We start from the raw sequence: 13,283 nt of genomic DNA on the forward strand, positions 1-13,283 counted from the left end.
TCTTCGTCGACAGTAAAAACATCAAAACATGGAAACGAAGGTGTCCCTGTGCAAAGTCGAACATGACAGAACCAAAGTCCTTTCACCCGCGTCAGATTCCTAAAACATGATTGTAGTAAAAGGTTTGTACAAAACGCAATACATTTATATTTAGTAAAAAGATCTATCAGCTCTTTGCTAGTTTTATTCATAAGAAATTGCATATACCCAAACATTTTTTTTCCATATAGATTGCATCCCATATCCAAACAAACGATTTAAGATTATCATATCAATATTGCTGACACGTTGTCCTAATAGCTATATAGTTCAAGGTTGATGATCAAAAGAAATTCAGAATGGCAGATTGTCTCCTACGTTTTTTCTCTGAAGCCTTTTTTGTCTTTTCCGGCTTCGTTCTCCGCACCAACAAAACAAAAGAAAAGAAAAGAAAGAAAAGCGACAGAACAGGACAGTTTGAAACGAAACAACTCCGAAGGGGATGATGGGATTTGCACCAGTAAGTTTCCGTGTCATGATGTTTGAAAATCTTCTCGCTTACAGCATTGGTTCTTCTCGTAATTTTAGATTTACATTAATATTAATATCCACTTTTCAAACATTACAAAAATGAATGAATTACATCCGTTTAAACAACCTCAGTTCTTCTCTTAAATGATTGCTCTTCAGGTCCCCCCCCCCCCCCCCCCCCCATTAAACCTGTGACGCCCAGTTTTTTGATGTATCGCGTTAAATTATAGAAATGATTCAAGCTTACAATAAATAAATACATACATATACACTAGAATGTGCATACATTAGCAGCTATAAACAGTACATCACATTATATTAGGTCATATGAAAATGTACAAAACGTGAATGTTCGTTTAAAACGTCGGTAAATTTGTTTTTCAAAGCAAGGCAACGACAATCAAAATAATAAAAAAAAGAGAGAGATACCCATGGAGTTGAGAGCATAACAGCAGAAGAATTAAAAGAACTATGTTAGATTACAGCAGCAATAAAACAACCCATTCCCTTCTTTTTGACTTTTTTTGTTCTGTTGTTGTTTTTGCTTTGCATTTGTTATTTTTGGCCTCAGTCAGAGCTAAACCTGGATACCCTGAACGGCCTGTTTGATGTTCTCCAGCAGCGCCTTGTTCTCCGGGCTCTGGTACTGGTCCTGGTGAGTGTACATGTCTGTCAATGTACTCACATAAGTGTCAAAGTTCTGTTCATTCATTGGCTCCTGAGAGAGGAAAGAAACCCATGAAGAAGAAGAAAAGAAGAACAGTCAGAGGGATTAGAGTTTGTGTTTGTTGACAGTCAGTCTATATTTTCTCTATAAAACATTGTGGGGGAAGGTTAGGAAGATAAGCGGGCAGCAAGGGAGGAAGGAAGGGAACACCATCGGGGAAGCATGGCTCGCTTACACAAACTGTACACTGTAATACTCCTTTCTTATTATATTGTGATCATTATCTATACTTCATCCTGTGAAGGTCTACGCAATGCAACTCCAAACCATGCAAAAAAATCAGGAGCGGAATGGTTAGCTGGTGGATGGATGGAAGGTTAATGTTTAGCATATGGAGACAAAATCAGGATGTTAAAAACTAATGGGTTAATGGTCAGATGAGGGAGACACAACTGGGAGTTAAAGTTAGCTGAGCCGACTGGGAGGTTTTGGGTCGTGAAGATTTTTACTCAAAGACAGAGCAGCTTTGGCTTCAAACATATTCTTATTGGTTGAGTTTGACCTCAGTTTCAAACAACATTAGTGTTGGTAAAACGTGATTTCTGTTTGTTTGGAATGACAATAGTTTGTTTTGCATGTGGCATCCCACAAGGCTCGATTTGAGGCCCAGTTCTTTTTGGTCTATATGAGCTTTCTCAGCCCACTATCCCCAAAAATGATTGTCTATACAAAATGTTTTGGCATCTCATGATTTACGTCCAATGCCAATGTGCATTGCTGATACAGGAAGTGGAGTGCCTTAGGTAGAAGGTAAGGCTGTGGAGCTGGTTGTGTGGCACACTGTATTTTTGTTATTTCATTATTTCTCTTTCTGTGTTATAAATCTGTATTTCGTTCTTATTTGCATATTCCTGAAGGTTTTCCATGCACCCAATTGCACTGCGTGCAACTGTTCAACCAATCTGAGTATTTCCTGATTCGAGAGCAGCTCTGTCTCCTGGTTTGTGGATCTCAAACTACTATTAACAAAGCTGTGACTTCCAGCCCGGTCGCCTGGTAAAAATGTTGGCATTGTACGTTTCTGCAAACTACGCACACGTTGAATGTTCACATTTTTGCATTCTTTTAGAACAAGTGACATAGTGTGATGGGCAACAGTTATTGAATTCTACGTGGTATAATTTTGAGTATAAGAAGCAAGAGAGTTTACGAAAGGACTTATGGGAGAGGTGGTCGACTAGTCAAACAAACACAGGACTTTCACCCAGGACACCGCTGTTTGTGTCCCCTGTAAAAGTAAACATTTGTGCTTTTTACGAAACTTTATATACGCCGCTAACATTGCTACGTTACGTAAGAAAGTCTGCAGGGCAGTTGTTTATTTTGAGTAATTATTTTGAGACGGTTATTAGTTACGTTGTTATTTCAACACCAAAGATCGAACCCTGATCTTTTTTCTGACCTTTATCAAATACTTTTGTTGCCTGAACCTACAATGGCATTGTACGTTTCTGTAGGCGTGAAACAAAACTGATATAAAACGTGTTCACAAAGCCTATTTTTGATTCAGAGACGTCAACATTCAACGCATCGTATGGTTTGCAGAAATGTAATTTGGTAAAAATCCAAACACATCTGATCGTTTTTTATCTGGAATGGTCCACCAGTAGGTTAGCTACAGTTAATTTCACTATTGAATCCACCGAGTTACAGTCTCGTACTCTGCAGCTTAAATGGTTAGTTGTGATGTGCAGACGCCACAGTGATCTAAAGGAGCTTTAGGAAAAGGGGGGGTGGGGGATGACAGTGCAGAAGAGAAGGATAATTGGATAAAGGATAAATGGATCTCTTACTCTGGGAGGCATCTGTAAACAGCAGTTATGCTTTACTGGGGCCTCTTTCTGTGGCGGCGGTTTCTACAGGAGAGGGTGTACAGAGAAGTCTATTAGCCCGCTGGACACACGGCGGCGTCACAAGGCTTCTTAAGCTACACCGAGAAAAAACAACAACAACGACGACGTCCGCCTTAGCAAGTCCTTTCCCCTCCGGCTCACCATAAAGTTTGCTCAAACTGTAAGTGAATTTTAGTGAAACAAAAATGGATATGACCTATTTTTGTTATTATTATTATTATCATTATTATTAATGTTGGGTGTATCTTATATCCTACAACACATATGAACATTTGCTCGACAGCTCTGCAGTGTGAAGGGAGCCTTAGACTTAGTTTCCCTGGAAACAAGAAGGGAAAAATTCTACAAAAATGTCCACTCTGTCCACGCAAATCAACTAATTTGAGGAAAATCGTGTGGTTATCTGAAAACAAACTGATAACAAGTCCAGTTATCAAGCAACTCGGGTTCATACTGCTCAAAGAGAGATTATCCAATTAGCCCCAATCTTCTTTCTACACCGAGAGACGACATGACGTCAAAACAGCCGTGAGCGCTTCACTCAGCGCTGTTTCTTTATGTGAGACTCTGTGAGGCATTGTCAAGCACAGAAGAAGCACAGCATGGACTGCTGGGAAAAAAAAGAAGGTGACGAACTGAAAGAAGCAGATGAGTAAAAAAAAACCTGAGTGTCAGATCAGTTCGGATCTTTTTACTTTCCCACAAAGAGATTTCAGTGTTTTAATTAAAGCAGGAAACTAATTTAGCACATTAAATATGAGACAGACAAACATCTGACAGAAGCTCTGAAATCTTTTATTTCAAGTTTAAAATTCAGCAAATTTTGCCTGTTATTTAGTCGTAAAAAATTGAATTGATGATGTTTTACGGATAGAATAGAAGATTAAAGACAAATTTATGTCCCTCCAGAAATTTAGAACTACTCACTTTGTACTTTTGCCGTTGCAGGAATTAACGTAGCGTTCAAACAATCCCTTCATTCAATTATGTCCAATCCTCACAATATTTCTACCAAAATGGCAAAACTTTACTTTTCCTTGCACTTGTTCTCAGTAAATAATCTAATTGCCTGAAGGATTATATGTCTGTTAACTGGAGGAAGGAAGCAGCTACCTTTTGACACCAGCTGCCAACTATTACTAGAATGATCAATAAGCTCTTATTGTGAAGGGAAGTTATTGACCTATTACCTACCAAAATAAAACATGATGCTTTAGAGGATTTTTACATTATATTTCTTAATTTTGAGATCATTTGACTGAAATGGATCTAAAGCAAAACTGATGATGAAAGACAATATTACTTTAAATATTTTTATTTGAAGCCTAAGACTGTAACAAAATATGATCCTGAACAAACCGTTTGCCTGAAGGTACAGTCAACTGATCTCTTACCATGTGTGGAAGCTGGATGTTTGCTAAGCTGTTGATGAGCGACTGGCTGAGGTTGGCCAGCTCGTGCAGCAGCGAGTCGTTCTGCTGCTCGATCACCTTGTTCTCCTCCTCGATGGACTTCAGGTTGGTCTCCATGGTGGTGATCTGATAGACGAGGAAAGTAATTATCAGCAGACGACAGGAAACGAGTGACGAGATAATGGCTCATGAAAGTATTGGTCTGTTTTTGTACTAATTTAATTGAATGAAATTCACCAATCTTCTGTTCTAAGTTTCTATCTTTAACAGAAATACTGATTTTAATTACTAATTGATTCCCTTGGCTTCTACTTTGCCATTTCTTGATCACTTCCTGCAGATATTTCAGATTAAAAGCATACCCAGAAAGGGCTAAAACGCTGCTGAAGGGCTTTTAATGTGAAATACCATGATAGTTCTTGTTTAAAACAACAAAGTAGAATCAGGTGGGTTTAAGTAATAAATAGAAAACTGTATTTCTGTGAGGAAATCTACATTATAATAAATTTATCAAAACAACAGGTCAACATGGATGAAATTGTTTGAAACTTGGAGCAGATAAAAAATGTCTGACTAAAATAAACTATATAATATGGGGGGAATCAGGAATAATGTAAACCTCTTTTGAATAACAGCCTAGTTGTCTTTTTAATTGAGGTAAATGAAGACCTGAATGCTAATTGAGAAGTTTCTCTAATTTGGAAGATCTTCCGTGTAAAACGTTGCATCATCTGTGAAATGTCGGCATGAACTATAAGCACTCCCTGTCTCTCTGCTTGTGCTCTAGTGATTTCACAAATGCTCCACTCATATGAATTATTTTCCATATTCAATATACACCCTTAGCACTGTCTGGTTCATTTGTATACTTCATGTATTTATACTACAGTAAACACACACTCAGTAGCCATCTTACTTGTGTCCTCAGTTTTATCATGTCTGACTCCACTACAGTGTTGGACTCGTTCAGATCTTTGATTTCTTCATCCAGCTGTTTGATTTCTTCATCGTTTTCGATGCCTGACGCAAAAAAAAAAGAACATTTTATTAAATTCAGATACGTTTTTTTCCTTCCTTAGTCTCTGTTTCGGGTTCGGGTTTTAACTCTGACCTTTGCTTGCTCTTTGCTTGATTGTCAGCATTTCCACGCCGCTCATCCTGGCCTTCTTCATGGCTGAGGTGGCGCGGGGACACCCGGAGAGACTGGAATAAAACACACACATTGACGAAAGCTTGCCTGCAATAACTTATAAATCTGCTGCAAGTTTACAAGTGCGTGCTAGCTGATTATAATTTCTACATGCGTAAATGAACAGGAAGGAAATCAATCTACATGCATTATGATTTGCAAAATGGTCATCAAGATAAGCATTGTAGAGCAGAGGAAAACTATCAACGAAAACTGTAATAACAACAAATTTGTGTGATACAGTTGAAACAGAATGACACAGAGCCACGCCCACCTCCGATGGGTCAGGAAGCTCCCGCTGACGTGTCCCGAGCCGTCGCAGCCGGGCGTCGGGCAGCTCATGCCGTCCGTCTTGCCAGATTTCCAGACAAACTGCGAGCCGTTGACGTAGCTGTCCTTCTGCCTTTTTGCCGCCAGGGGGCAGCCTGACGCGCTGCGGTGGGAGGCGTACTTCCCCGTCACATGACCCTGTCCGTCACAGCCCGGCACCGGACACCTGAGAGGAAGAAACAGAGTTGTCAAAGCACTTGAGATAGGAAATCCATCAGAGTCAGCGGTTGGTTAGCTTGTTTTTTTTGTTTTTTTTAGCTAGAGCTTTTAAAAGTTGGTGCGTTCAAGGACAAGTTTTCATCAAAGCAACAAACAGACAAATTCGTGCCCTGTTGCCTACAGACTCTCCATTTATATGCAGACGAACAAGAAGTAGTTTGTAGTTTGTTTGTAGTCCGAGTAGCATCGCTAACTGGACTGTAAACAATGGCCGTTGCATGGAGGAGGAAGTCTTGGCTACATCGGAATCCCCGAAATATTGGCAGTTGCCCCCAGAGGCTAAATCGTCCGCAGACCGACAGTCGATGGGTTCCAAAATGGTATAAATACTAGCTGTCATTGCATACAATTTCTACAGGTCGTATACAAAAAAGTTAAACACACTTTTCATTTCTTTACTTACAGGAAATGACACAATATGCAGCAAAATATCAGTCAAACTGAGACTTTGAAATGCCAGGGATAAAAATCTAAATGTTTCCTCAAACAGAGCTGTGAATGGTGCTCGCTTTCAATGAGGTTACCAAGCAACGATACAACGAAATCTCATCCCCCAGTGGCGGTTAGGTTTAGGAAACAAATCCACTTAGTTAGGGTTAGCAAGAACATCATGGTTTGGCTTAAAATAAGTACGCTTGTACCAACATAACGTAAAAAAACACTCAACACTTGGTTTCACATAAGACAAGAACACTGGTCTCCTGAGTAAAAGTTCTGTATTTGCTTGCGACTGACCAGCAGGGGGCGACTCCTCCGGTTGCAAAAAGAAGTCTAGATTGTATAGAAGTTTAGTCTAAAATGACTCTACTTCTCTCTTGATTTATTACCTCAGTAAACATTGTAAACATGAGTTTATGGTCTCAATCTCTAGTTTCAAGTATTTTTCAATACAGCATGATATTCAAAACAAACAACATGGGCACGGCCATAATCCAAAATGGCGAAATCCCCGAACTCGAGGCTTCAAAACGTTAGTCCACAAACCAGTGGGTGACGTCACGATGACTACGTCCACTTGAGTCTATGATTTGTCCGTGTTAAGATGTCGAGGGGCGTTGACTGGACTGAAACCAGGTTGCAATGATAACATAACTTTGACTAAACTAAATGTTGGCTATGATGTATGTAGCAAGTTTGACGTCTCAAGCTGGATTTAACGGGAATTAATTCATTAAAACCAATGGTTGTCTGAAAGGAACAAAAGCTAAAAACTGATAGTTGGAAAATGTTTTCACCAAAACTAAATACCTATAAAAAAAGGAACTTTATTTAATTTGTCATAAATTAATTTTGAACTCTGCATTTAACACATTCCAAGCACAAGGAGCAACTTGGGGTTCAATGTCTCGCCAACCACCAACCATGTGATTGAATGACAAAGCGCTCTAGCCACTGAGCTACAGTCGCCCCCCAAATGCAAGATGTAGTTGTTGAGCTAAACATGATAATACTGCTCGCTCTGCAGACGACACTCCGCTCTTCCTCATGAATCCCAGAACGCCCTTCGCAGTGACATTTGTGCTGATTAGAATGAGCCGAGCGTCAGCGGGCCGCTCCCTAGCCGAGCTCAGGTTTTAGCTTAATTATGATTCCGCGGTTAACGATGACGGTGGAGGGAACGGAGGTGGCAGCAACAGCTGGCTGCAGACTGACACCGGCTGAACTTATTATTCACAAGGTCATATTGGCTTAACATTCTGGCTCTGCTTTAAGGAAAATGTCAAGCGCTCACTAGTGCTAACCTTTAGTGCTCTTGGCCTGCTGGGAGCGGGAGGTGAAGTGGAGGACTGACCATCGCTCATCTCTAAAATATTCTTCCCTAAAGTTAGAAAGGTCAGCGCACACAGGCAGCATTTTAAGAGAGAGAAGATGAATCTGTTAATGTGACAGACAGAGACGTCACTGTAATGTGGCTGCTATAATTTCTATTTACACACCTTTAACATTTAATATTAATCTTATATTCATGAAGTTATTAAAACTGTGACGTACACTAAGCTCAGTAGGTTTCAAAGGGCGGAATTTCTGAGACACTGTCATTTTAAAATTATTCTTCAAACTAGTGCAGGATTAATTGATAAGTCAACAGACAATTAATCCTTATTCATCAAGCAAACATTTCAAAACGTTCTTGTTTTTTTTAATCGTTGTAAACTGAATATCTCAGCGATGGGTATTTTTCACCATTTTCTGACATTTTATATGCTAAATAATTACTCAATTGATCCTAAATAATAAAGCTGCACTAATCAGTCTTTTTATATCAATGATGGGTCAAATGACTAAATGCATGTAAGAATTATTTTTCAAAACCGGTATTTAGTATTCAGCCACTTTGTTCTGACACTTGAAATTCAGCTCAGGTGTCTCCAATTTCTCTTGATCTTCTTTTAGATGTTGCTCCAGATTGATTGGAGTCCACCTGTGTTAAATCAGCTGGTTGGACATGATTTGGACGGACACACCCCTTTCTGTCTATATAAGGTCTCACAGCATCTCAAGCCATCCGGTCAAAGAAACTGCCTGCAGAGTTCCAAGACTGGATTGAGCTGAGACACAGGTCCACAAAAAGCCATTTCTGCTGCGTTAAAGATTCCCAAGAGCACATTTGTTTGCCTAATCTGTAAAAATAGAAGAAGTTTTGAACAGTCAGGACTCTTCCTGGAGCTAACCATCCACCAAACAGAACAATTGGGAGATGAAGGCAAAGAGAGGTTAAGCTCCTGTGGGGAGAAACTTCCAGAAGGAAAACCATCACTTCAACCCTTCACCAATCTGGTCTTTATGGATTTAGTGTCCAGACGGATGCCTCTCGTCAGGGAAAAACACAAAAAGCACCTAAAGGGCTTTCAGACTGTGAGAAGATTCTCTGGTCTGGTGAAACCAAGATTGAACTGTTAAGGTCTCAACTTTTAAGTATCACATCTGGAGGAAACTTTTCAGTGGCAGAAACTGGGGGGGGACTGGTCAGGGAAAGGTTGAGGGGAAGCCAAACGGAGCACAAAGTACAAAAAAAAGAGAACTTTTCTGAAGCACATGGCCAAGACCAAACGAAGGGACAACTGTGTGAATGTCCTTGAGATAAATCCGGCGGAAAATCACCAAATCCAACCTCTGGTTCTGTCGAGTGAAGTCCATGCTTCATGTTTTAAAACTTGCATTCTCTCTAGTGTCCACCAGGGGGTGACTCCTCTGGTTGTATAGAAGTCTAGTCTAAAATGACTCTACTTCTCTCTTGATTTATTCCCTCAGTAAACATTGTAAACATGAGTTTATGGTCTCAATCTCTAGTTTACAGTCTTCTTCAATACAGCATGATGTTCATTTAGTACATTATGGTCCATTTAGAGTCAAACAGACCATAAAGCAGGGGATGCTTTAGGGGCGGAGCTACACAGTGATTGACAGGTCTCTACCAAAGACGTATACGGCGTCTCTACGTCACTCCTCCTCAGTCCAGATGTGGTCACTTCCTGTTCACTGGTTGCAAAAAACAACAACTTCTTATATACAGTCTACGGTTGAGTCATCATACCCAATAACACTTGAGGCTGTAATCACCACCAAAGGTGTTTAATTAAAGTACATTGAGTTCAGAGTCTGAATACTCAAGTCAAAGTAATATTTCTTCTTTTTTTATAAATAAACATGCAAATGTCCCCTTTGTCATCATGGGGTATAGATTTTAGATTTAGGGGGAAACCTGAATTTAAGAGGTTTTAGCATGAAGGCTTTTACACACTGGAGGCAGTTTTCTTTCCTGCAATTTATTCATACGTAAAAAAGCAACTTCATTTCGCAATGAGTTCTTTTTTCCTGAGCTTTAGGATCGTGAATAAAGACCTAAACCAATCCTGTTGTGCAGAGCGGGATGAGTTCCACCTTTATTTAAGAAACAACATCTACCTCTTCAGTTCTTACCTTTCACAATAAAGAATATTTTTTGTGTTTATTATTGTTAATAAATGTCCAAAATACAAAACGTTGCTCTCAAATTAGCTCATTAACATCCTAAAATGATTAGTGTTAAATATTCGTCTTGATTCTGTTTCTCCTTGTCCTCTTGCCAAAGACTGCTTGGTTTTAATAGGGATTTATTCTGGTCTTGGACTGAGAAACTCCAGGTTGTGTCTGTGAAACTGAACACTGACTGGATGTGATGAAGGTGTATGGCTGTCGTCCATGAGATAGAGGTGAGGAGGTAGTTTGAGAGCATACTTTTCGTTAATAGAGGGAATAAAATTAGCATATTGACAGTAAAAATTATTAATTAGATGGTTAGACTTCTCATCATTCCCCTCCTGAAACTTCCCTCATTTCAAAGCTTTAAGGAAACCTTACTTGATTGGCTCCTGGTCGTCCTTGTCCTCTTTGCTGTGGAGGATTTTGATGCCGCTCTTCTTGGCTCGTGGACAGCCGGACAGACTGCAGGACAGAAGACAAATTGTACAGTGAAGCACTGTATTTGTTTCGTTCGTAGCTGCTCGGAGTCTGAAGCGCGGTTACTGTTACCTCCTGTGGGAGGCGTAGTTTCCAGTGATGTGTCCAGATCCGTCGCAGCCGGGGGTCGGACACCTGAGGCACAAACACAAGGGTTAAACAGCGACTTGGTCTTCAACCACGGACTTGACCCTCCATTTGGACTCCAGACTGCTCAGACCCGCCTGGTCTTGTTTAGTGGTCTTGACTGCTCTGAACATGCTCAGAAGTATTTATTGGCCCCAATTTCCACACTCACGGACTATAAATCAAAAGTGGACGTAGTCATCGTGACATCGGCCATTGGTTTGTAGACTGATGTTATGAAGCCTTGAGTTTGGAGTTTGAATTTTGCTGTCGCCATCTTGGATTCTCAATGTTGTTTTTTTTGCAACCAATGAACAGGAAGTGACCATATTAGGACTGAGGAGGAGTGACGTAGATCACCTGTCAATCACCGCGTAGCCCCGCCCCTAAATCATTCCCTGCTTTATGGTCTGTTTGACTCTAAATGGAGCATAATGTACTAAATGAACATCATGCTGTATTGAAGAAGACTGTAAACTAGAGATTGAGACCATAAACTCATGTTTACAATGTTTACTGAGGGAATAAATCAAGAGAGAAGTAGAGTCATTTTAGACTAGACTTCTATACAACCAGAGGAGTCGCCCCCTGGTGGACACTAGAGAGAATGCAGCTTTTAAGACACTTCCGAATCGGCTTCACTCGACAGAACCAGAGGTTGCCACATGCGTTAAACGGTTACCAGTGGAAGCCGGAGACATAAAAAAAAATAAAGGTAAACAAGCCTGGCTGACTAAATGTACACAGAAACATTAAAGATGAAACACAATGGGACTGGGTCGTGGACTTTGTAGACTCACCTGAGGTCCTGAGAGTTGGTCGTCATCATCCCGCGGATGTTCTTGTCGGCCAGCTGGCAGCTTGACAACCTGCAGGAGGGACAGACACACAAACTGAACTCCAACAACAATCTAACTTGATTCTGAATTTTGCATTCAGATTAACAGGCTGTTCATGTTTTTCAACAATAACTTAAATTGTTGTCACTAATGCAACGACCTGACTTATGCAATAATTCCTCCCCAAGTCAGGAAAAAATTGTTGTTGTACAACTAAAAACATTTAGAAATGGATTTCTGTTCAGGAAATTTGCACATATTTGATAAAATAATGCTTAATTTGCATATTTAAACATATTTCAGTACTTGTACGACAGCGCTTTGTGAACGTGGTACGAGTGAGTCTTACGTGATGAGCTCCTTCTTGCCCTCCTTACAGGCCGGGTACTTGTGGTGTTTGGGGCTGGGCATGGTGACCTCGGCCGGGTAGCGCTGCTCGTCCAGCAGCTCCTGGAAGGGGTCCAGCTCATCGCTCTGGTGCAGGGACGAGAAATACGCAGACTACGAAACGTCACTACGGCCTCCATGATTAACATGAATGTTCATCTTATATGGTCGTCTTATGTGACCGTGGTGGAGTTCCTTTATAGACTAAGGTGAAGTCATGTGACCGTGGTGGAGTTCCTTTTTAGACTAAGGTGAAGTCATGTCACCGTGGTGGAGTTCCTTTATAGACTAAGGTGAAGTCACGTGACCGTGGTGGAGTTCCTTTATAGACTAAGGTAAAGTCACGTGACCGTGGTGGAGTTCCTTTATAGACTAAGGTAAAGTCACGTGACCGTGGTGGAGTTCCTTTATAGACTAAGGTAAAGTCACGTGACCGTGGTGGAGTTCCTTTATAGACTAAGGTAAAGTCACGTGACCGTGGTGGAGTTCCTTTATAGACTAAGGTAAAGTCACGTGACCGTGGTGGAGTTCCTTTATAGACTAAGGTAAAGTCACGTGACCGTGGTGGAGTTCCTTTATAGACTAAGGTAAAGTCACGTGACCGTGGTGGAGTTCCTTTATAGGCTAAGGTAAAGTCACGTGACCGTGGTGGAGTTCCTTTATAGACTAAGGTAAAGTCACGTGACCGTGGTGGAGTTCCTTTATAGGCTAAGGTGAAGTCACGTGACCGTGGTGGAGTTCCTTTATAGACTAAGGTAAAGTCACGTGACCGTGGTGGAGTTCCTTTATAGACTAAGGTAAAGTCACGTGACCGTGGTGGAGTTCCTTTATAGGCTAAGGTGAAGTCACGTGACCGTGGTGGAGTTCCTTTAATAGGCTAAGGTAAAGTCACGTGACCGTGGTGGAGTTCCTTTATAGACTAAGGTAAAAGTCACGTGACCGTGGTGGAGTTCCTTTATAGACTAAGGTAAAGTCACGTGACCGTGGTGGAGTTCCTTTATAGACTAAGGTGAAGTCACGTGACCGTGGTGGAGTTCCTTTATAGACTAAGGTGAAGATTATCTTGATGAACAAAAACTAGTATAAAACGTTTGTTTATTTACTGTAATAATCCAAAATCAAACGGAAGAATCCTATTGGCTGTTTGTGGAGGGAACCAGTGTGATGCTAACGTCCTGTTAGCTACAGAAACACGTCATCCCTGCAGCGTTTTACTAGAGCTGAAATAATTAGTTGATCAACAAGAAGAAG

At 40.7% G+C, this 13,283-nt stretch overlaps 1 protein-coding gene across 4 annotated transcripts; it reads right to left on the bottom strand.

Moving 5' to 3' along the window:
• Positions 1 to 682: 682 nt before the first annotated feature.
• On the bottom strand, positions 683 to 12,928 carry LOC137877548 (myelin transcription factor 1-like protein). 4 transcript variants are annotated; one of them, XM_068717517.1, is made up of 10 exons: positions 11,995 to 12,925; positions 11,607 to 11,675; positions 10,753 to 10,815; positions 10,582 to 10,665; positions 5,960 to 6,187; positions 5,614 to 5,705; positions 5,419 to 5,522; positions 4,485 to 4,628; positions 3,031 to 3,093; positions 683 to 1,228 (listed from the first exon to the last, which is right to left on the bottom strand). In XM_068717517.1, exons 1-10 carry the CDS (start codon positions 12,054 to 12,056, stop codon positions 1,088 to 1,090), a joined length of 1,050 nt encoding a protein of 349 aa, XP_068573618.1. In that variant the 5' UTR covers positions 12,057 to 12,925; the 3' UTR covers positions 683 to 1,087. The 4 variants fall into 4 exon arrangements, with proteins under 4 accessions (XP_068573618.1, XP_068573619.1, XP_068573620.1 ...); XM_068717518.1 differs by having other exon boundaries at positions 5,966 to 6,187; positions 11,995 to 12,923; XM_068717519.1 differs by lacking the exon at positions 3,031 to 3,093 and having other exon boundaries at positions 11,995 to 12,921.
• Between the last annotated feature and the right edge of the window lie 355 nt (positions 12,929 to 13,283).

Source organism: Cebidichthys violaceus, unplaced genomic scaffold (assembly GCF_023349555.1).
Source record: "Cebidichthys violaceus isolate CVI_PGR_0920_01 unplaced genomic scaffold, fCebVio1.0.p SCAF_216, whole genome shotgun sequence".
Taxonomy (NCBI): Eukaryota; Metazoa; Chordata; class Actinopteri; order Perciformes; family Stichaeidae; genus Cebidichthys; species Cebidichthys violaceus.

Bases quoted from the DNA above. Each gene is read 5' to 3' on its own strand.
- LOC137877548 (XM_068717517.1), bottom strand. From the start codon at position 12,056: ATGCCCAGCCCCAAACACCACAAGTACCCGGCCTGTAAGGAGGGCAAG. The intron at 11,676-11,994 runs GTAAGACTCACT...TCCCTCCTGCAG, and splicing joins GGCAAGAAGGAGCTCATCAC to GTTGTCAAGCTGCCAGCTGG. The intron at 6,188-10,581 runs GTAAGGTTTCCT...TCTTCCTCTCAG, and splicing joins GACGACCAGGAGCCAATCAA to GTGTCCGGTGCCGGGCTGTG.